This window comes from Pipistrellus kuhlii, unplaced genomic scaffold (assembly GCF_014108245.1).
Source record: "Pipistrellus kuhlii isolate mPipKuh1 unplaced genomic scaffold, mPipKuh1.p scaffold_m20_p_2, whole genome shotgun sequence".
Taxonomy (NCBI): Eukaryota; Metazoa; Chordata; class Mammalia; order Chiroptera; family Vespertilionidae; genus Pipistrellus; species Pipistrellus kuhlii.
In genome coordinates this window covers 144,887,730-144,913,178 of record NW_023425515.1, presented here as the reverse complement: position 1 = coordinate 144,913,178, position 25,449 = coordinate 144,887,730, and the positions used below count along the sequence as shown (strand labels likewise).

Here is a 25,449-nt window from a genome sequence, read left to right as displayed (position 1 = left end):
AGCATCTGCCCCCTGGTAGTCAGTGTGCATCATAGAAACTTGTTATTCTGGTCCTTCCACTATAATGATCGGTTAGGCTTTTATTATATAGACTAGTGGTTTGCTGCACAAAATTTTTGCACATTAAAAAGGGAATTAATTGGAGGAAATATTTTAATATTGCTCTTTACCCTTTCTCTATAATAGAAGTGTCAGAGATGAAAGAAAATTAATAAAATGTATATGAAAATATCCCTCCTTTTAGAGTCTGGGACGTGCCATGGAACCCAGAGTCAAGTCCCCATCCACCACAAGTGCCTTAAAATTGTGAAAAACCCAGACCTGGACAGCCCCACCCCTGTCAAGCCCCACAGGGTCAGGGGGTGCAGCCTCCGGTCCCCTGGCCCAGCACTGGGCAGGGGGTGCAACCTCAGGTTCCCTGTCAAGTCCTGCCAGGCAAGGGGAATGGCCTCAGATCCCCCATCAAGCTCCACCGGGTGGGGTGCATGGTCTCAAGTCCACTGGCCTGGCCTTAGGTCTTTCTCCCAGGGCAGTGAATGGTTATGAGAGATGATGACTATTTGCATATTAGCTCTTTATTATGTAAGATAATTTAACATGTCTTTCATACATCTGGAAGTCTGAGTAGATTTTCATTTACAGCATGTGGCCAACTAAGGTAAAGAAAAGTAATTTTTACAGAAATGGACTCAGTAGTGGGAAAAATATTTCCTGCTTCCATGTGGATTATTTTCAGCATTCTTTATAAAGAAAAGCAGGAGTGTTATTCTGTATCATTGACTCATTTCAGCTCTTGGTTCATCTCACTAATGACACTCAGGAGGATTAATCCATATTCTTAAAATGGGCTTATACATGTTGTGCTTTTAGAACTAGGAAAGTGTTACATAGTTCAATAATGTTTAATATTTTAGTTATTAATATTATCATTTCCTGCTAGTCTCCCATTTTTTGAATAAAATATATTGCCTCTGGATATGGGAAAATTCAATTGAGATGCGGATTGGATTTTCAAACTCTTAGCAGAAATAAGTAACTTTGAAAATTAAAGCTTTTATTTGTAAGAGCTAACCTTTTAGGGAAAATAAAAAGATTTTTTAAAGTAAAAAGGAAAAATCTTAAAATTTTGTGGATCAACTCTTATGTTATATCCAAAAGAGGAAATTGGAAAAGACAATGCAAAATGTTATGAACTAACTTTTCTTCATCAATAAGAGTAGCACACACATGCACACAGTACATGGGTAGAATGTATGAGATGGCGGAGAGAGAATATAAGAAAGGAAATCAGGAAAAACACACAAATGTAAGTGTTGTTCAGAAGGCCTACAGCCTTGCCTCTCATCCCTGTCCCTCTGGATTTATGTTATGAAAACCACGGATTTTAATTTAATTTTTAAGTTTTATCTTTATTGTTCAAAATATTACATATATCCTCCGTTATCCCCCCTTTGATGCCCTCCAAACCACCCCCCTCCTAGGCCTAATGCACTATTATCGGTGTGAGACATAAGTTATTTATAAGGACATTTGAGAAAAAAGAGTATTTATAAATTACTTTCCAAGACATAGCCCTGGGTAATTGCAAACTTTGCAAAGAATACCATATATTTAGTAAGATCTTCAGAACAAGGAAGCACTGAAGAAGCCAGGTGCTGAATTCAGTGAACCTGAAGGCAGCATACTTGGGGAAAGCAAAGACTTTCTGACCTGAAAGAAAGCTGGTGCAATTAAGATGTCTGTCCTTCGAACAAAGAAAATTGAATGCGTGGACCAAGTAAATAGAGGCCCCCGAAGCATAACAGACATCAATAACCATGGCATATACTGATGAGGAAAGATAAGGAGAGTTATATCAAAGGGAGGACAGAGATGTCCGTGAAGTCAGATACTTATTTCTCCACTTATATCTGATCAGTATGGAAGCCCTACCTTGGGAACTTCACTTATTTATTCTGAGAAAAAGTTGTGCAAAAACAAATTTATCGAAGTATTTGATTTAAAAAAGAAACAGTTGTTTGAACATCTTATATAAATAAAATGTATTATAGTATGTAAATTGTCCCATTGAACTCTTCGGGGAGTTCAATCAGGGGGTGGGGCTGGCCAGGGGAAGGGAGGGAGGCCCTGACCAGTGGCAGGCAACCAGGGGAAGGGAGGGAGTACTTGGCTGGCCACCACCAGCTGCTTGTGACCCTACCAGTGCATGAGTTTTGTGTACTGGGCCTCTAGTTCAACTATCATAACTACAAAATCTACACCTGTGATATTCAAACTATAGTCTCTGGAGGGGAATCTCAACATTAAAATGTATACTTTATAGGTATAATATAAATTTATATAATTTTATAAATTATATAAAATAAGTATGTAGTTAAAAATCAGATATCTTTTTTTCAGAGTTTTCCATTCTATCTCATTGTACCCTGAGTTCATTTATGTCGATAGACTTATACGAAGATAAATGCCCTCATGAAGTTAGTGGAAAGTGAATGAAAGAGAAATTATAGAATGTGTATCACTAATAATATCTAGCTTGGACTTTAGAATCATAAAGATCAGAAATGATTCCAGACACTACCACCTACTAGCAAATCTATAATAGATTTTCTCAACCATAGTATGGAAATAATATATACCGGATAGAATTGTATGAGTATCTGCTATACAACAGGCATTCAGTCTTATTATCTTGTTAATGTAAAAAAAATTCAAACCTGTAAACAATTTTTGTGAGTTTTATTTAAACCAAACTGTCAACAGTTGTTGGAAAGCAGAATCTCAATGTATTGGGACAATTCTGTGGAGAATGGCAGTTTTTTACCTTGTTTTATACATTACAATCAAAGGAGTAGATATAAGAGGGATATACAAAATCCACTGGTGATAGATTAGGGAAGTAGAAAGCAAAGAGGGGGGACCTCTGGAATTGGATAAAAAGTAAAATGATAGACACATACTTATTTTACTTAGGTGGGTATAGGATTAACAGTCAATAATTAGCATGATATCAATGAAGGAGTTCTAGGTCTCAGTCCCTCTGCTCCAGCAGGCTCCTTTGGTTGTGCCCTGAGGGGTCCAAAAAAAGGGAAGTTACAAGTCACCCTGACATTTCCTCAGGTATGTTATCTTAGATGCAAAAAGACAATAGACTTAGTAAAGTTGATCTTTTCTCGGGGAAGATCCTGGCCTAGGATAGAACTACCCACCATAAACTGCCTTTTAATGAAAGGTTTTTAATTTCAGACCATCCTTGTGGTCACTTTAAGTCTCCAGAGTTTTCAAGGCTGCCACTCAGGGCAGGCCCTCCTTGAGGTAGTCAGGTTACCACGTGGCTCCTTTTCATCCACAATCTGTACTCTTCTTATTGTTCTTGTCATTATTTTGTGAAATATTATTTGTAAAACTCAGTGTCTTAGATTCTTATCTATGATTCTTAAGGTCAGCATGAAGAATAATTATTATAAATAAATCATGGTCTATGTTGAAAATTTCTTCTTACAAACATAATTTTGTAGCTTTAATATAGGAAAAACTTGCAATCATTTCTATTAGTAACATGACATAATATATGGGTTTTCATTATTTATATGTAGAGGTAAATTCTATTACAGTCACTCTTCTCCAACTGCCATGAGTTTGGCTCAGGAGAAAATGATTCTGAAAGAAACTCTGAGGTAGTTTTTATAGTTCTTTGTGGTCCTCATTTATAACTGAATCACTTTCTAAATATTGTTAACGGAAAAACAAAAACAAAAACAAAAAAACACATTGAAACCTGTAAAGAATTTTTTTGTGAGTTTTTTTGAGCCTTACTGTCGACATATGCCAGGAAGCAGAACCTCAAGGGATTGAGATAATGCTCCGAAAAATGGCAGGTTACATTTCTCTATTTATACACTGAAATCAAAGGAGGGACATAGGTGGGTTACATAAAATTCATTGGTGATGAACTAAGGTGGGAGAAAGCAAAGCGGTGGGAAACTCCTGGGATTAGACAAAAAGTAAAATGATGGACCTGTACTCAAGTGAGTGCAGGAACAATTAAAATGATCACGAAGGAATTTGAGGCATCTGTCCTGGTGCTCACCACATTTGGTTGTGCCCCAGGGGCTCCAGAAAAAGGGAAGTTACAAGTTACCCAGACATCTCACAGATATGTTATCTTAGAGGCAGAAAAGGCAAATGGGCTAAGTAAAAAGATCAAAGTTGATCTTTGTCTGGGAAAATATCTGGGACATGACTACCTACTATAACCTGTTAGATATTTAATTTTCAAACTATCTTTTGTGGTTATCTTAGGTATCTGGGTTTGCAAGACTGCCACTCAGGCCTTCCCTGAGGTTGTCAGGTTAGCATGTGGCTCTTTTCTTCCACAATATGCCTATTAAAGAACCGAATCCCCATAAAAGTATATATCTCAGAGAAAAGGTGGAGGTGGATGGGTGGGTGGGTAGGAAGAGATCAACCAAAGAACTTGATTGCATTTGCATAACCCATGGACACAGACAGTAGAGTGGTGGAGGTCTGGGACTGGGAGCCGGAGCAGGCTATAACGGGTTAATGGGAGAACAAAGGGGACATGTGTAATATTTTCAGCAATAAAGATTTAAAAATATGTTTTTAAAGTATACATGGGTAGGTAATCAATTGATGGAGGTAAATAATCTTATTGAAACATTTGCTATTTATTTTTGATACAGCACTTTTAAACAGGCTGATTAATTTCCTTTATGATTTTACCCTTGAAAGTACACACTATTTTGTTCTTTGTCACTATTGGGTGACATTCCATTTGGTAGTCTGCTTATTTTTAGCCAGACTATCAAAGTATTTTTCTACTGGACTGTTACAGCACTTGAACTTGGAATCTTGTAATGTGAGGAACTGCACTGGGGAGAAGAAGAAACATCTAACAAATGGGAAATTATAAATCTAGACCAACCCAAACTTGCACTGGTAAATATTTTATATCTTTAAATGTATTATGGTTCATTAATAGCTGTAGATAATTAACATTTCCTTAGAATATTTGTTAATTTTTATACAGGTGATAAAATGATATATTATACAAAAGTGTTATGAATATCTAAATTCAAATTAATTTTTTGAAATAGAGAAAAACAAATTTATTACAAAAATGTATTATTAGTTCCTAAGTATAATATTGTAGGGAAAAAAATTGTAATACTGCTGAATATAGGGCTCTTAGAATTATGTCTTAACTACCTAGTATTTAGAACCAAAAAAACTCTTTTCTAGAAACTGGAGATTGCTATAATTAAAAAGCGATTAAATCCAATGAAATAAGTCAAATATATATTTTATGTAAATGTATTATCTAATATCAAATGGGTTCTTAATCACTTCAATTCAATATGATTGCCTTTTAAATATAAACATCTGCATTTCAAGCTCACAGTCAGTAATTTAAATTAAATATATAGAATTAAGAATAAAAAAGTTTTAATTACTTCTTTATTATGATCTGTGTTTACATTTTGCAAGACTATTTAAACTATAAGTTTATCCTTTTTTTTCTAGATGAATGGAAAAAAAAGGTCAGTGAATCTTATGTTATTATAACAGAAAGATTAAAAGATGACCTACAGATCAAAGAAAAAGAATTTACAGAATTAAGGCACATATTTGGGTAAGGTTATTATTTCTTTGTATAAGTGACTTCTTGTTTAAAATATATCTCTATATTCTTAAAAACAAAATCCTATCCAGTCATGTTCTCAGTCTTAGAATGTAAAGTTATCCTTTCTTGACCATATAAACAGATTATATCCTTAAAATATGGCTTCTACACTCCCATTACTTTAGTTTAAAAGGGGAGGAACCTAATGTAGGCTAGCCTTTGAATACTGTTGCTGATGCAAACAGTCTTCTCTGGAATTAGCTCTTTCTTGTAAGTCATGCCAACAAACAAGACATCTTTTCCCAATGATGGCAGAATATTGGCCACATTGTTTTGTTTGCACGACTAGACTAAGTCTAATTTTAACAAACCCTCTGGTCTCTTGACATTGAAAGGATGTCTCTTAATGGAACCGAGTATTATTCTGCCCCTGAAAAATCATATAACAATGAGTTATATTGGCTTCAGGCTTTCAGTGGGTTTTATTCTAAGGTAATAATAGAAAAATGATCTGGCATAGTGCCACGACCTTGGAACACATAAAACGTTCAGAAAAGGGGGTCAGACCCTTATACTAGTATATACAAGCATCCTTATGGAGAAATTGAATCTGGCCTTGATAAACTAGATACATTAGGGGTGGGGAGGGCATTAGTTTAAATTAGCTGCCTGACTGAGGCACAGTTCCATGCAGGCCAGTTAGCCATGTTCATTTGTAGCTGTGTTAGTCATATAGTACCCTCATGACAAAGAACTTCATATTACTTGGAAAACAAGTATAAAGCAATGACAAAATGACATTATATTTTAAAATTTCAGATATAGTAAACATACTAAACTCACATAGCTGGCAAAAAAAATTATCTAGTTATAATATAGTATATATGAAATTTGTTACGGGTCCATAAGGCCTTCATAAGTGTTCAATTTATGGTTTGGGAAATATATTCTTCTGTTATTTATTTGGCACAAAATTATTAACTCAGCATTGACACACGTGATGAGATACCCTGGGTTGAGTTGACTTTTACAAGTATTATTCCATGCTCAGATATGGGGAAAATTTTAAATTTCCTGTAAAGATGTGACTGGTACTTTAGTATAATAGCTTTATACATACATATTTGTTTTGTTGGATAAGAAATATGAATATAGAACTTAATCATAAGCCCTCTAGCTTTTATTCACTAAGATAAATATACCTAAATGAAATGTGATTCGATTGAAGAGATTTTCCCCAATTTTATAAAGTCAAAACCTTATTTATTTTAGTTAAGGAAATATTTAATATTATACAAATATATCAAACCTGATTTAAAAATAAATAAATAAATATATATATATATATATATATATATATATATATATATATATATTATTGATTTTGTACAGAGGGGAAGGGAGAGAGATAGAGAGTTAGAAACATTGATGAGAGAGTCATCGATCAGCTGCCTCTTGCACACCCCCTACTGGGGACATGCGCATAACCAAGGTACGTGCCCTTGACCAGAATCGAACCCGGGACCTTTCAGTTTCCAAGCCGACGCTCTATCCATTGAGCCAAACTGGTTTCAGCTTAAACCTGATTTAAAGAAACAACAACATCCTTTTAAGGATTAAGCAGTGGGCTTGAGATGTAAATTTTTCTCTCACATCGCATCAACACGCAGGTATTTTGAACGCTCCCACTATAGCTGCCTTTTCCTGCATTGTCACTACATGAAATAAAAGTGACTGCCTTTTTGCTGATTAGTACTGGAGGTGAGAGGCAAGAATCAGCAGCAGGGAAATTATAGTAGAAAATGTATTATGCCAGCTATATTTAAGGTGCTATTCCAGACACATCCTATCTAATAAAGAGGGAATATGCAAATTGACCATTACTCCCTCACAAAGATGGTTGCACCCACAGCTGAACCCAAGTTCCCATAAGGAGCTTTAATGAGCAATAAGCAGGGACCTGAGGTTTGCCCTCCCCCACCCTGTAGTGCTTGACAGGAGACCTCAAGCTGCATCCCTCATCCACCAGGGCTTGATAGGGGACCTCAGGCCATGCTCCCTGCCCAGTGGGGTTTGACAGGGGACCTCAAGGTGTACCCCCAACCCCCAACCCCATAACTAGGCGGGGGACCTCAGATCACAACCACTGCCCAGTGGGGTTTGATGGGGGACCCTCAGGCTGCGCCCCCTGCTCCAGCACTGGGCCAGGAGACCTGAGGCTGTGCCCCCCTGCCTGACTGGGTTTGACAGGGCACCTCAGACTGCACCCCTCACCAGTGGGGCTTGACAGGGGACCTCATGCTATGCCCTCAACCCAGCGGGGCTTGATGGGGGACCTAAGCTGCACCCCTCTTGATGTTGGGCAGGGGGACCTGAGGCTGTGCACTCCCCCCCTCTCCCCTGGTGAGGCTTGATAGGGGGACCTCAGGCCATACTCTTCCTCCAATGGGGCTTGACAGGGGATCTCAGGCCATGTTCCACACCTGGCGGAGCTTGATAGGGGACCTCAAGGCATACCCCCCACCCTGGTCTGGCTGAGGAACCTCAGGCCATACCCCCAGTCCTAGTGTCGGGCCAGGGGATGTCCTCTGCCCAGCAGGGCTTGACAAGGGTGGGGCTGACCAGGTCTGGATCTAACCCAATGAGGATAGGGGCCGGCTGGGTCTGGGTCTCACGTGATTTTGAGGTGCATGTGGGAAGGCGGAGACTTGACTCTAGTCCTGTGGTGCACCCAGACTCTGACAGAAGAAAGGTTTTCATATACATTTTACTAATTTTTTTTTCATCTTTGACATTTCAATTATAGAGAAAGGGCAAATAGCAATATTTATTAAATTATTTCTTCAAATTAATCCCCTTTTAATGTGCATGAATTTCGTCCACTGGGCCACTAGTCAAATATAAGACATTATTTATCCTCACCATGATCATGCATGGAAGATAATATTTCTGGTGGATAATAAACTAAATAACAGAGATGTCATGTTTGTTCAGATCATGTGCCAGTACTGTGATCTGTAGCAAGTTTGTCGTGACTCCATAGAGAGAGCTTTTCTTGTTTGTGTGTGTGTGTGTTTTTAATATGAATTTCTTTTTTAATTTTTAATTTAATTTTTTCATCACCTTTTAGCCCATCTATGCCCTCCACTCATCATTCTCCACCACCACCAATCACCACATGTCCATGTCCATTAGCCCACTCTTATTTTTTTTTTCTGTTTTGCTCAATCTACCCACCCTGCATGGCATGGCCACTCCCACTCCCCACAACTATCTGTCTGCTCTCTATCTATGCATCTGTCTCTATTTTGCTTGGCAGTTCAGTTTTTTTTTTTAAAAATTATTATTAAATTCCACATATGAGTGAGATCATATGGTACTTGTCTTTGACTGGTTTATTTCACTGAGCCTAAAGTTAGAGAAAACTTTTCTTACTATAATACCTGCTTCTCATTATTGGACTTCAAAATTTGGTTGAGAGAAAACATTCATATATATACATAAATATATATCTCACCCTAAGTGACCGGTTGGACCCTTCAACCAGTCAACCATTTGACAGGTTGCTATGACACGCACTGACCACCAGGGGACAGATGCTCAATGTAGGAGCTGGCTTCTGGTGGTCAGTATGCTCCCACAGCGGGAGCACCGCCCAGCTGACTGATGGGAGCCAGACACCGGACTCACCACTGGCGAGTGCAGTTGTGATGGCAGGAGCCTCTCCTGCTTCTGTGACAGCAGTAGTGATCAGCTGCAGTGGCAGATGCAGTGGGGCCAGGATGAGCAGGAGTGGCATGGTGCCTGGCTCAGGCTCTTCCCCAGCCGCCTGTTGCTTCAGGCACTTCTACATCCCTTGGGGGGATCTCTGACTGCCAGCCAGCCTGCAGGGGATCAGGCCAAAATTGGCAGTCTGACATCCTTGAGGGGTCCCAGATTATGAGAGAGCACAGGCCAGGCTGAGGGACCCAACTGGTGCATGAATCTGTGCACTGGGCCTCTAGTATACAAATAATTCATAGAAGACTGTCTATGACAAGTGCCAAGTAGAAGAAAAATAAATATAAAATAAAGATATGGGGTCTTGATTGATTCATTGATTTTAAAAAACATTCCAGATAAAAAGCATTCCAGCAAAGATATATAGGCAAGAATAAATGTGAACCAAGAAAAACTAACATCATGACAATTTTATGTAAGTTGAGTAAGAAAGCTTTGTTGGTCAGGTTAAGGGTTTTGCAGTCATACAAACAATTTTAAATCTAGCTTCTTCTATTTACAAACTATATATCCTTAGATATTTTACTGAATCTCCTGAGCCTTATTTATATTTTAAAGTGAGGTTAATAACCTCACAGGCTATCTGCAAAATGATGTCAATTAAATGCCGAGTACAGGGCCTAATACACAGTAGGCATTGAGTAATTGAAGGTTTTTATTACAATGATTGATTGGACAAATAGGGCAGTTTGAAAGACTGAAGACTTTATTATCAAATGGGAGTAGCAAATGGTTTATTGAAAGTTAGAAGGTGAGAAAGTTAGAATAAAATAATTTTATCTGAAGAGGGTGTTTTCAAAAGAGAAAATGTAAAATGTTAGAGCACTTCAAGATTATGCAAAATTCCAAATACAAATTTTAAAAATTGTGGTCAGAAGAGATTTAATGAGTTTTTAGACACTCTGTTAAAAGGCTCATCAAACTGGATGTCAAATTCCCTGAAAATAATGGTAGGACATTTTGTAGAAAGGAAGACTGGTAACCTAGTGCTAAAGCCAGTAAGGAAGCTACAGACACATCCAATTAGCCAGAAGTGGTAATAATGAAGCCAAGGAAAGGATTACTAGAGCTCAGAATCATGTTTCTCCAAGAGCTAAGCACCTCCTACGTAGAGTAGCCAGCAGTGCTTGCGAAAATTTTAGATTCCATGATTCCACCTCAACGCAAATGAATCAGAACCTCTGAGGATGACTTCCAGAAACCTGAATTTTTAACAAGCTCCCCAGGTAATACTTTTGTAAAAAGGATACTTCTGCTAAAGTTTGAAAACTAGACTTGTAGAAAGATATCCGAGTCACGCTGAGAACTCTGCCTGAGGAGCTATCAATGAAGGAATGCAGAACATGAGAACAGAAAGCTGGCAACTAGTACGATCTCCAGAGAATTAATGGAGCAAGCAAACAAACAAACAGGAAAAAAAAAAAAAAAAAAAAAAAAGGAGTACCCTGTTTTGTCTGATCTCATCAAGGCCAGGAAAGAAAATCAATCATGCGTAGGGCAAATTTCACAGAATTTTCTTTCCTCTAGAATAAAATAATGGATGACAAGGAAAGAAAAGAATGGAGTACTGAGAATAGAAATTGTCTCACTCACTGGCTCACATACAAAAATCTTAAGGGTATTTGGGAAGATAAACTATAATATTGTACAAAATCACATTTAAATGAGTAGGACATTTTAGATGTCAAATATGTGTTAAAATATTTCTCTTTCTCATCTTTATTCATGTCTTATACAATATGAGGAGTATTCCTGTGATGAGCAGTTGTGTTATGCTGCCTGACAACAGGCTTTCTCTAAAATAAGATAGCAGAAAAACTGTAAAAGATGTCCCCCCGCTTCTCCCCCAAAAAAGTTGGGTTTTTTTTTTGTTTTTTTTTGTTTTTTTAACACTAGAGTAACAAGTGGAGCATCATTGAAGTAAAAAGGTTCTTCTGGGGTTTTATTTTGGATTTTGTTGTTTTGTTTTCATTTGCTGACAAGTTCCTTTTAGGGGTGTCGAACTCAATCAGAGAAGGGGCCAAAATCTAAAACCCAGCCTAAATCGCGGGCCGAATGGTTTACTGAACAGTCATAAACTGTCATTGTGATGGAAACACAGCGGAGTGCAGTGATGACAGCGCGGTGCGAGCCACATTGCAAGGCCTGGCGGGACGGATTTGGCCCGCGGGCCTTGTGTTTGACACATGTGCTATAGCATTGATGGTAGATCTTCATTTTGTTCATTAAGAGACCTTTCTCACCATAGAGCACCAAGGCTTCTTCCTGTTAGCTTAAATACACAGTCTCTTGGTTATAACTTTCACTCATAATATAGTACAGAACAATACAGCATTAAACTTTAAAAAGACAGAAAGACCTAAAACATTATCTTGTTTATGCCAATTTATGGTTCCTTTGGAATGAGAACTTGGTATGAGTAAGAAAAGGAATGGAAATGGAATGTTCCTTCATCTTCCACCATAAAGTTGCATTCACTTATAACTTTTGACATTTGTTGAGTTAATGGTTAGGTGGTGGGAAGAGATGAGGAAAAATAGAAGACAAAAGAAGGAAGACAGAAGTGTACAGTAGAGGACCATTGTCTGATTATTTCGTCTTCTATGTTCTCTTTGATCTTAGCATTACTCAATATAATGGCACTTAGTTCATGGTGTTGTTATCCATTTACAGGTCTAACTACTAATATATGTGTTCACTAAAGACAGCCTCTTTATCTTGTTTAACTTCATTTGTATTTTTTATTGATTTATTATACCTATCTGTATAGCAATTGAAAGGAAAACAAACTAAAAATTTAGTGTCTACTGTATGCTAGGCATGCTACATGCTATTTTAATATGTATTAGCTTATATAATTCTAAATGCAGACAGGGATGGGCAAAAGTAGATTAATAATAATAAACAACACTGTAATTAATAAATTATAATACAAGGATAAACTGTTTTGCATATTTAGAACTATGAACCTGCTTTTGCCAACTCCTGCATATATAAAGTGCTTTAACACAGTTACTGGCACATGGTAAATACTAAAAAATGTTAAGAATTATTCATCATTGTTTATATTAACAACACTCTGAAGTAGATATTGAAATTTACATATTATTCCTAAAGAAATGAGTCTAATCAAATAAAGCTGGATTTAAATAGGTTGAACAATTGGTATGGTTGTGCTGGGATTGCATGCAACTCTACTTAATTCACAATTTTCATTATCTTGGTTTTCAACCTGGGCATTACAAAGAGGTATAGATCAGAATTATCTTTGAAAACCTTTCATTTTTCCCATGCTTCTCCACAATTTTGCTATATCCTATGTATCAAAATTATCCCTAGGTGTGGGAGTAGAATATAGAATATATTTATGCCCCCACTTCCACTATCTGATGATACATTTACTATTCTAGGATCTTTGAAAAATACTTAGGTGGTGGAGCGCCACATGCAATTTTTAAAAGGTTCCCAATTTTATTAAATTATTTTAAATTATATTAAATTATTTTAAATTATATTAAATTATTTTGTTTCAACATGCTTTTAAGTCTTTAGCAATTTTAGAACACCATTTTGCTAATTTCACTGTAAATCTTTTTTTTCTGATTAATCTATATCATAAAATTTGGATCTCTATCACTGTACCCCAAAGAAGTTATAATTTTCCAAAGCCATGCTTGTCTATATAATCAAACAAACCCTATTTGTTTATTTTCTTCTTAGTTTCCATTGCCCTAGGAGCTGTGTCTGTAAAGATATAGCTATGTCTTATAGGATTTTTATGGTTTCCCATCTTTAAGTTCTTTAGCCATTTTGGGTTTAATTTTGTATATGGTGTAATTTGATGATCTAGTTTCATTGTTTTGCATGTATTTGACTAAATTTCCCAGCATCATTTATTGAAGAGACTGTCTTGACTCCATTGTATGCTCTTGCCTCCTTTGCCAAATATTAATTGAACATAATGGCTTGAGTGGATTTCTGGGTTCTCTATTTGGTTCCATTGTTCTATATGTCTGTTCTTATACCAGTACCAGGCAGTTTTGATAACTGTGGCTTGGTAATATAGCTTGATATCTGGTATTGTGATCCCTCCAACTTTGTTCTTCTTTCTCATGATTGCTGTGGCTATTCAGGGTCTTTTTTTTTTTTTAATTTTTATTCCAGATAAATTTTTGGAGAGTTTATTCCAGATATTTGAGATATACTGTTGGTATTTAACTGGGGATTGCATTGAATCTATAGATTGCTTTGGGTAGTATGGACATTTTAACAATGTTGATTCTTATGAATCCATGAACATGGTTATGTTCTGCCGTTTGTTTACGTCTTCTTCTATCTCTTTTTTCAATGTCCTATAGTTTTCCGAGAATAGGTCTTTTTAACTCCTTAGTTAAGTTTATCATAGGTATCTTATTTATTTATTTATTTATTTATTTATTTATTTTTTTTTTTTTGGTGCAATGGTAAATGGGATTTTTTTTTCATTTCTCTTTCTGTGAGTACATTATTGGTATATAAAAAGGTCATAGATTTTTGGGTGTTATTTTCTATCCTGCTACATAAAATCAAAATCAAAATCTTCTTCACAGCAAAAGAAACCATCAACAAAACAACAAGAAAGCCCACTACATGGGAGAACATATTTGCCAATGATATTTCAGATAAGGGTTTAATCTCCAAAATTTACAGATACTCATACAATTTGACAAAAGGAAGGTAAATGATCCAATAAAAAATGGGCAGGGTGAAGGGAAAGGGGAGAGATCAAAGGACTTGTAGGCATTCTTGCATATTAGCATAACCAATGGATACAGACACTAGGGCTCTGGGGGCTTGCCCACAGTGGTATTGGGGGCAGGAGAGGGAGAGAAGTGGTCAATTGAGGTAAAAGGATACCTCTGTAAAACTTTTGACAATAATAATTAAAAAGAAAGAAAAAGAACACTATTTTTTTCTCATTTTAATAAATATTGACATTGAGTAGCTATATTTTGGCCAATAATGACAATGTATCACTTTGAATTGATTAGGTTTAATAAATAAACAAAACTAGTCAGAAAATGCTGTTCTAAATGTTGCAAACATTTAGAGAAAGTTTTAAAACATAAAAATTAAGACGCTTTCTGAGATGTACCTTACTTCTTATTTTCTCCCTGAAAAGTTCTTCTAGGCACCTACAGATCACGATACTTATCCTCCAAATAAGACATCTACTTTTTCAGAACTATAACCAATTATGAAGTTTAGCTATTATAAAGTGAATAAGTATTGCAGATGGAGCTTATCTAAGAAGAGTAAAATGTCCCTATCAAGTTGCTAATAGAATATTGAGGGGAGAATGTCATCTTTTGTAAAGTAAGCTATATAGAGTAACAGTATTATTTGGCTTGTTTGGTTAATACATTGTGCTAATTTGCCCATCAGCAGCAGAGTGGATTAAACTCAAAACAAACAAACAAAAAACAGCAGCACCAACAGAAAGACCTCAAATCAAAAAAAGTTAACTCACATTGCCCCAAGACTGCCTACCTTCCTACTTATTTTCTTCTTTGCCTAGTTAAAATTAGTTATGGCCCAGGCAGCGTTGCTCAGTGATTTAGCATGGATCTGTGTACCAGGAAGTCACAGTTCAATTCCCAGTCAGGGCACATACCTGGGCTGCAGGCTTGATCCCCAGCAGGGGGTGTGCAGAAGGTGGCCAATCAGTGATTCTCTCTCATCACTGATGCTACTATTTCTCTCCCTCTCATTTCCTCTCTGCTATCAATAAATCAGTTATGAATGAAATTTTAAAGGAATATTGTGTAAAAACCTTATGAAGCAGCTTGATCTCCATCTCTTGCTCTCTATCTCCCACTCACCATCTCTGTCTCTTTCTCTCTCTGTGTTTCTCTAACTTTCCCTCTTTTATCTTTCCTCTATTTTTCTTTTCTAGCCCACATTACCTCCATGTTTTCTTTCTTTTTCCCTTTCCCCTTCTTAAATGCAAAGCAAAACAATAAAAAGAGATAAAATAATTAATATTAATGCTTCAGTTAAAATAATTATTATAACAGCTAATATTTACAAAAGCCTTTTGAGGTCTTAACCACATAAACCTCAAGATCCTGAGGTAAGAATTATTGTTGTCCCAATGTTATCATCCTTAGCTATTCTTGCTCTGTATTCCACCATATCTTAATAATTGTTTATTGTATGTATAAATGAATAAATGAATGAATAAATTTCATATTGTTAGTTTGCATATTTGATCTGGAAGATATCAGACAAACAAGATATATTTTTAAGGATATATCTTGGGAAAAGATCTTATTGATGATTGTTTTCTATTTCTGTTGTATTTTGGGGAAAACAGCATTATCTACAGAGAACTACACAGGAACTTACAGCCAGCCATTTGAAACCTAAATTACCAATTTGGGAACTAGATGATCCATAACAAATTCTTACCTACATCTACCCCCTTGGTCTTTCCTTAAATTTCAGACAATGAGTTAATTTTAAAAATGAGCCTACCTCTCTGAATATTTTGGACAGTAATGTATTATTTTTTGGCCAAATGTTGAAATGTTATATTTTTGAAAGTTTCCACTGGTGGTCATGTCAGATATTGTGTTGAAAGGATGAGTTCATGAGAAATAAGTTTAATTGGATCACAGGACTGCCTACTTTCCTGGAAAAAAGGTAAAGACGAAGAAAAGAGTTCATTATGCTACAAGAAAGAAAGTAACCTTTGGATATAGAACTACAATTTTTTAATGATTAAGGAGAGACTTAGAAGTGTATTCATAATAGTGACTTCATTTTAATTAGGAACTTCATTTATGCCCCAGCAAGCACTGTGAACTCATTAGGATATGTTAAGTTATAGTATGGCATGGTAGGTGATGAAAAATGTAAGGGGAAATTAAAAAATAAATTGAGTGGAGGATATTAGAATACATAAGTGATGCTCAGTTGGCAGTAAAGTTGACATACACAGTTGCTTTGAAGAGGCAAAATAAAGTAAAATTAAATATCTCTCCTAGGAATGATTGCTTTAAAATCTTGAACATTTTAATTGCATGTATCAAAACAGAAACATTCAGCTAGAAGTTAATGGGAAGTGAAAATTAGGATTCAAACATAGTTTCAAAGTAACTCTTTTTAAAAATTATGTTACAGTTATTAAAGTTAAGATAAAAATTGTGCTATTAAAATTGCATTTGACTACCAGATATTGTGAGAGTTTATTCTCTGTTGGTTCATTTTGTTGGCATTAATAGAAGTTGCATGAATTCAAGGATGATAGAATTCAACAGCAGAACAAAGCAGTTCAGTTTTGAGCAAGGAGCTCTTTAGAACTGTATTATACTGAATCACTTAAGAATGGCCAAGTCTAGTTTAAGATTCAGTGAGCTGCCCTGGCAAGGTATTTTATTGTAGTTGGTTAGTGTGCACACACAGTATACCAAGATTTTGGTTTTGACCCCCTGGTCAGGGCACATACAAGAAGTGACTAATGATTGCATAAATAAGACAAATAAATTGATGTTTCTCTCTCTCTCTCCTTTCCTAATCTCTCTCCCTCCTTCCCCTTCTCTGTAAACCAATCAATAAATTTTTAAAAAAGATTCAGTGAGATAAGGAGCCAATAAGTGATTGTTGAATAAAAACTCAAATATAATTTCTGCTTTCAATTTTATTTATGTAAACAGCAGGCATTCACTTGGTGTTATTCTTTTTTATTTATTTATTTATTTTTTAAATAAAGCAGTGGACTTTAGTATCATGTATTTTCAGTTTATTTAGTGTTTACTTTCTTTGCAAAGCTGATAGGAGCAGTGGAGATCAGAAATAATGCTCAGGTCAGTTCCAGGATTCTCTCTAACTTGTATGTTCCCAAGACAGATGCACTAAAAATTGTCCAGGAATTACTAAGTAGTTTATATCAAGTAGACTGTTGAAAACAATCTGAAGGGACTATAAATAATCAAGGTGGGGCACACAGTTGGTATTCAGTAGGTATTATGCCAGACTGATCCAATGCATTGGCAAAGTTTAGATAATGGATTGAATGATAAAATGATTTTAAGTACAACCTATTTTTCCTTCATTTGGATTTATTGTTCTTTTAATATCTCCATTGTTGAAAATATAGAATGTCCCCAAAACTGTATGCACACTTTAACAGCTGATAACGCATTTAATTTTCACTCTCTTTCAGGTTTAACTGATTTGAAATAATTGGTGAAGCCAGACTAAGCTTTGAACCAAGAAATTTTTTAAAATATATTTTATTGATTTTTTACAGAGAGGAAGAGATAGGGATATAGAGTTAGAAACATCGATGAGAGAGAATCATTGATCAGCTGCCTCTTGCACACCGCCTACTGGGGATGTGCCCACAACCAAGGTACATGCCCTTGACCGGAATCAAACCCAGGGGAACCCTTCAGTCCGCAAGCTGACGCTCTATCCACTGAGCCAAACTGGTCTTGGCTGAACCAAGAAAATTTAACCTAAAGTGCCATTAGACTTTTTGGTTGTTCTTACTTAATTTTATTAGGCTATTATAACTCAATATCTAAACCAGATAAGGACTTTATGATAAACCATAAATAAATGAGATTTTTATATACCATGTTCATAACAGCATTATTTACAATAGCAAAAAGATATAGGCAACTCAAATGTTCATCAGTGGATGAATGGATAAAAAATGTGATATATAAAAAATGTGATATATAATGAAATATTTTTCTGCCTTAAAAAGGAAAGAAATTCTGACACATAACAAAATGGATAAACCTATGAATCTTGAGAACAGTATGCTAGATGAAATAAGACAGTCACAAAAGAACAAATAATCTTATATAAGGGACCTGGAAAAATATTCAAAATGCCACTAGACTTTTTTAAGGGGATACATAAAAGCTAACATTTACAGAATCAGCAGCAGTAGACGAATTGAGGATACACAAATACCAAACAAAATGATTCTTGATGTTTGTGATTCCATTGCTTCATGTTATCAGCAGTGCCTGGACCAGAATGGGTCATCAGTTTGAAAACAGACATTGACAAAAAAAAATTATTCATTTCTGTAAATTCTTTTATATTTTGAAAATTAACTGTATGTTAATAAACACTGTATAAATTTTTTGGACACCCGGCAATTTCCCTATTTTATGATGTCTCTGGACTTCTGTTAGGAAACTGTGATTTAATTAAGGAAAGCTTTGCCTTGTTTGAACAAAGTCTGGTCCCAGAAGAGCCCTGGAGAGCCTTTGAAAAACAAAAGTAAAGCTAAAATTATTGACCTTGTGAGGTCCTTAGTATCCCCAGGATGGTTTTCAGTAGGGATGATATCCTTGGCCTCACAGGTCAATTTCAAGGTGCCTCCTGCCTATTTAAATAAATCTCTTGAAGCTTCAGCCTCAATCATTGTCAATCAGCCTCATCAACTACTGGTCATAGGTTATTTCCCCTTTTTATTTAAGGACACTGATGTCCTACAAACTTTAAGAGGAAAAAATCAATCCTCTTAGCTTTAAAAGCAGAGTTCAGCTTTTCAGAAATCCTTTACTATTTGAAATCACATTCACAAAAAAGGCCTTTGTGGATGCATTTCCAAGCATGGGTTGCTGAGAGCACTTTGATCTGTTACTACCTATTAGTTTAATTTCTCCAAGACATCTCTAATGCAGTTGACTTTGAGAGTTTAAAGGTCAGGCTCAGGAAAAGGCCACACAATTTATAATGTGTACTGCACACATTATTTTGTAAAGGTACAGCACATATAAAATAGCTTTATTATTCATAATTAGGCTCATTTTAGATAGACATTTAAACTAGTGGTATTTTCATCAGAAGTCATTTTTTACCCCACAATGTTCATTGAGCTTGGGGAAAGTACAGACAGAAGTGAGTTCAGTTAAACTATATTTCATGAAATCCTGAGTTCCTTGCTATATTATATTGCCAACGTTAGTAAAAATGACTCATTGAAGTTCATTTTATTTCTATAAATGGCAATCTAAAGCAAGTCGAGGTATGAGGTATATTTGTCAACAGCGTGTCTATGGACTGTGCTGCTGGAAAGTTGAACGTGGAAACGCAGAAAGTTTGGAGGGTGGAAACGTTCTGGAATATCCCCACATCTATGAAAACAACCACCGGACTTGCCATTGCTTATAAAGCGTTTCACTGAGATTCTCCAATGTACCCAGATTTAGAGACTCTTTTTAGCAGCACCCTGGAGAATAATACCTTTTCTTTTTCTATTTAAAAATTCCAATGGATTTTGAAGTTCTTAATAACATTCTGTATTTACAGTTATCTTTTAAGTGTAAGTACTTTACAAATGGAATGGAAGGCTCACTCAACAAAGACTATGCTATTTCACTGAAGCTTTAAGAGATTTAAATAGGCAGGAGGCACCTTGAAATTGACCTGGGAGGCCAAGGATATGATCCCATCATTTCTACTGAAAACCATCCTGGGAGTACCAAGGACCTCAGGAGGTCAATAATTTTAGCTTTGTATTTATATTTTTTTCCAAAGGCCACCTATAGCTCTCTGAGGCCATTGTGGGGCAATAGTCTTTGTTCAAACAAGGCAAGGCTTTCCTTAATTAAATCACTAACACTAATCCTTTCATCTGAGCCTGTACACTATCATAGTTTAGTCCTTCTTTATCTGTGAAACTTGACCCAGTCAGAGTACAAGGCAACTTTGCTTCAGGCAGAATTTGTAATACATTGGGAGTGTATTATTTTCCCAGTCTCTTATCAGATGCTGACCTTTTTCTTTTCTTTTTGGAGTGGGTTTCTTGAAATTTTCCATAACTATGGTGTGAAATGTTGAGTGTGAAGGAAATATTTTATTTTCAAATGTCTATACTTTCTATATATACATAAATTTTAATTCATCAAGATGCCCTGAACCATTCAAATTTTGCACAGAACAGACTGTGTGCATGAATCTTTAATATGGTCTCTCAAACTTTCAATATTACTTTATCTTGATTTTACAGTTCTTTATAGAGAGATATATTAAAAATACATTTTCTAGGTACAAAAGAATCCTAGAAAAGATATAGTTCTGAATTTATAGTAACACTAGAGGCCTAATGCATGCACTGGAGGGGGGTTCCCTCAGCTCCACCTATTCCCTTCTCACAATCAGGGAACCCTCAGGGGTGAGAGGTGACCTAGCAATCAGGGGAAGGCAATACCCATCAAACCTCTGTTGCTGCCACTGCCGGTAATGCAAGCTTCTGCTGGCCCTGGTTACCTGAGCCTTAGACTGCTCTGGGTGGCTGGGCAGTGCCATCTGAGGCTTGTCTGTGCTTTGGACCAACCCTGGATGTCTGGAGGGCTGAGGGAACAGGGGAACTCTGGAGGCCAGTGTGCAGAGTGTCTAGACCTGCCTGGGGTTCGGCCCAGCTGTGCCACATGCCTGCTGCCCCAGTGGGGCTGAAGGGACTGGGTGCCATCATCTTGTGGCTTTGGGTGCTGTCATCTTTGAGGGTGTGGCAGTCAATTAGCATATTCCCTTTATACTGGCTATGGGCACCACCATCTTTGTGAGGGTGTGACAGTCAATTAGCATAGTCCTTTATTAGATAGGATGGTTCCCTTCTATAATTTTTCAAATGAAAAATAATAAACTAAAAGATGAAATTTATCATTTGTAAAATATTTTTTTTCAGCTCTGATGATGCCTTCAATAAAGTTAATTTAAATTATCGCACAGAAAATGGACTGTCTCTGCTTCATTTATGTTGCATTTGTGGAGGTGAGTGCTTGAAGCTCAATACTTTATAAACTAGTTGTAAATATACTAGTATATGGTCAGTGATTTGAGCTGCTTAACCATCTCTAAAATAATTCTATTTATACTCAATTTATCTTTTGTTTTGCCCCTGCAACTCTGAAAACCTTCAGTTGAAGCAGTAAATACCAGGCAGATATTCCAATTGATTTAGCTCTGAGTTTGTTTCATTGTGCTTCTACCCTGAACCAAGTCACTCAGCTAGTTTGCTTGGAAATCCAAAGAGCATTTTGCAGAATTGGGCATGCTAGTGAGGGATTAGGTTAAATTCAGAAGTACTCAAAAAATTATCAAGCAATTGCTTCACAATCTGCAGTAAGATATGTGGAAGGTAATAAATGCCAAGGATAAAATCTCAAAATTAAGACTGATCAAAGGGAAGATTGAGTTAATTTGGCTTATATTTTGTTTTGTTCACTAATGCATGTATCACTAACACCTACGATGGTAACTGGCATATAGTAGGGACTCAATAAATTTACTTAATTAATGAATTAATAATTAATATTCATTTTTGTTAATTCAAACTAGCATTCACTGAACTACGCTTTTTAAATAGAATACTGATGTATAAATATTGACTTTCATCAGATCTCTTAACCATTTCTGTCAAATCGATTGATTAGACTGCTCTGATCCAAATAAGCTCGACTGCTAATAATGTTCTGAAGATTCCTGTATAACTAGATTTTTATCTAAGCTTTTCCCCTAATAGTTTATTAAGATGATTTTTATGTTTTAAAACCATTTGATGATGGGAGCACTACATAAAAAAATGTAACACAAATGCATTAGTACAAAGTTTTATGTGTTATAGAAATGTTCACTACTAAGTAAGGCTGCAGAATAACAATCTGACACTGTCATACATCAGTGTGACATTTATCATTAACTCAGAGTGATTTTAAAATCACTTAGTCTATTCCCCCCAACAGTTTAATCTTTTTAAAACTTTTCTCTTTAAGGCAATAAGTCTCACATTAGAACCCTTATGTTAAAAGGGCTCCGCCCATCTCGACTGACAAGAAATGGATTTACAGCCTTGCATTTGGCAGTTTACAAGGTACAGCATTTTTGTTCCAATAAATATTGTATGAGAACCAAGAGTGTGTTTATCTTTAGTCTCCTTTTTTTTTTCTTTCCCAAATTATTATAGTAATAACGGAAAACATTAACAATGACCAGAATATTACAATACTGGATTGATTTCTTGCTCTTTATTGAGTAGGTTTCATCTAAATACCAGACATATACTCTTTTTAATGCTTTCTATAATTAACTCATTTAATTCTCACAAGAACTCCTTGAATGAATATTACCCTCTCCAAGGTTACATGGCTAGGCAGTGGTGAACCAGGAACAAAGACCTGGCAGTCTGGTTCCCTCACCAGAGCTCCTTACCAGGAGACAAAGTTGTCTCTGTGCAGATGGGGATGAGGTTGCATTTGAAAAATTCATGAAAGCAGAAACCGGTTTGGCTCAATGGATAGAGCGTTGGCCTGCAGACTGAAGGGTCCCAGGTTCGATTCCGGTCAAGGGCATGTACCTTGGTTATGGGCACATCCCCAGTAGGGTGTGTACAAGAGGCAGCTGATCGATGCTTCTTATCTATGTTTCTAATTCTCTATCCCTCTCTCTTCCTCTCTGTAAAAAAAATCAATAATATATATTTAAAAATGAAAAATTCATGAAAGAAGCACATTGAAGTTGCATTCTTTTTTCTGAATGTTTGCCTTCATAAAAAAAAAAAAAAAAAATCTCTCCGGGGTTCCCTTTAGTTTCCTTTTTTAAAATTCTCTACTTTTGCTCCAGTTATTTATTTTTTTATATCAGTCCCATGTTCCAACCTAATTGCAGTATCTGATCAGAAAGTAAATGGAAAAATTGATTTGAAAAATTGGGGTACTCAGTGTTGAGATAGATCTTTCGGATTTTTATAAATACATACTTATGTAAGTTAAATATATATAACTTATGCCGAAACTGGTTTGGCTCAATGGATAGAGCATCGGTCTGCGGACTGAAAGGTCCCGGGTTTGATTCCGGTCAAGGGCATGTACCTTGGTTGCGGGCATATCCCCAGTGGTGGGTGTGCAAGAGACAGCTGATCAATGATTATCTCTCATCGATGTTTCTAACTCTCTATCCTTCTCTCTTCCTCTCTGCAAAAAAATCAATAAAATATAATATATATATATTTATATAATTTATTCAATCTTTAATTATAATAAGATTCTACTTGCTCTGCATTTATTATGAGCTAAATATCACAATAGGTTTATATACATTATTTCTTTAACCATTAAAATAATCTAGTGAGTTGCATATAGGTTTTATTTTATAGAAAAGGTTAAAGTTTGATTTTCTAGTAGATGCTAGAATAATGATTAAAATCAAGTACAGTGGGTCATACATACTTTCATATACTCCTTATTATATTGCATATTTTGTTCTTTGTCAATTTCAGTGCTCTATGATATAATTTTATATCAGTTTTGTATGTGCAGGTGGGGGTAGGGGTAATTGTTTGCTTATGTCAAGATCACTTTGCATTCTACCCCTTCCCAGCCTTTAGAGAGTTTACCACTGTAGGGAAAGAGCCATAATCCCCCATGATTCACATTCACCTACTCCTGTGAGTTAGAATGCAAATGCTCTTATGATCATCCATTTTCATCCTTGTCAATGCCTAGTCAATTTTTCTGATTCTTTCTGGGAGAAAGCATCAGGTAAGTGCTAAATAGTTTTTAATACTTACTAGTAATTCTGAAAAACTCGAATGGAGCAAGAGTTCAGGGTGTAGGGAAAAGTGTCTGATGCTGGTTTTCCTGCTAAATGACAAGAGGTAAAAGTAGGAGAGCTCTGATGACTAGGAAGATGCTGATGCATAGTCGCGGCAATATGTGAAACCATGAATGAATTCTGAATCTGTCTGGAAGATTTTTTTTCATATTACTTAATTTTCCTAAGATTTACCCTGATACAACCACACAAATGGGTTCTGAATGAGTTAGAGCTACAATCTTTATGAGAATACTAGAGGCTTGGTACACAAAATTCTTGCATGGGGGGTGGGATGTGTCCCTTTGCCCAGCCTGCACCCTCTTCAATCTGGGACCCCTTAAGGAATGTCTGACCATCCCTTTAGGCCTGATCCTACCAGGCAGTTGGACATCCCTCTCACAATCCAGAACTGCTGGTTCCCAACTACTTGCCTGCCTGCCAGCCTGATCACCCCTTAACCACTCTTCTGCCAGCCTGATCAATGCTTAACTGCTCCCCAGACAACCTGATTGCCCCTAACTGTCCTCCCCTGCCTGCCTGGTCACTTCTAACTGCCCTCCCCTGCCAGTCTGGTTGCCCCTAACTGCCCTTCCACGCAGGCCTGGGTTCCACCAACTGTTCTCCACTGCATGCCATCTTGTGGTGGCCATCTTCTGTCTATTTATTTATTTATTTTAAATCCTTACTGGAGGACATGCTTCCAGAAACAATTTTTATGCAACTTTTCACTGGATGCTAACTACTAAAAATTATTCATTTCAGATGTTATATTTTCCAGTTCTAGTGTTTTTACTTTGTGTTAAAATATCATTGTAATTTCTCTGCTATGATTACACATATTTTTCTTTATTTTTTCAGATTTTACTTTAAATTTTTGAACCTAGCATTAATGGCTGCTTTAATTTCTTTTTTCTTTTTTTTTTTTTTTAACATTTGGATTGCCTCAGTGTTTGTTTTTATTAAATAATTTTTATCTTAAGTATATACTACAATACATTTGTTGTTTCTTTACAAAATTATTAATTGATATTTCATGTTAGGCATTATATGTTGCAAGAAATCTCTATCATGTCATCTTCCTTTAATGGGTTTTGAGTTTTTGTTTGTTTTGTTTTTGGTAGGCATTTTCCTATTCTTCATACATTCATAATATATATTTGGAATGTGATTACTTCATAGGATTATTTTAAGAATAGTCTATATTTGCCCAGCTGGAGTGGCTGAGTTGGTTGAGCATCTGTGCACCAAAAAGTTGCCAGTTCAATTTCCAGTCAGGGCAAATATGGAAGGCAACTGATCAATGTTTCTTTCTCTCTGTTTCCTCTCTCCTCCTTCTTCTTTGTAAGCATGTCCTCCAGTAAGGATTTAAAATAAATAAATAGACAGGCATAGATTAAAAATAATAATAATCTGCCATTTTAAGG

General features: G+C 36.1%; 1 protein-coding gene across 1 annotated transcript in view; it reads left to right on the top strand.

Annotated features, from left to right (window-relative positions):
* Positions 1-4,850: 4,850 nt before the first annotated feature.
* LOC118723395 (serine/threonine-protein kinase TNNI3K) overlaps positions 4,851-25,449 on the top strand; it is a 287,655-nt gene continuing 267,056 nt past the window's right edge. The window contains exons 1-4 of the mRNA XM_036445648.2: positions 4,851-4,959; positions 5,545-5,653; positions 21,120-21,205; positions 22,207-22,304. Of these exons, the coding sequence (XP_036301541.1) occupies positions 4,920-4,959; positions 5,545-5,653; positions 21,120-21,205; positions 22,207-22,304 (333 nt within the window). The 5' untranslated portion in view covers positions 4,851-4,919. The remainder of the gene's footprint in view (positions 4,960-5,544; positions 5,654-21,119; positions 21,206-22,206; positions 22,305-25,449) is intronic.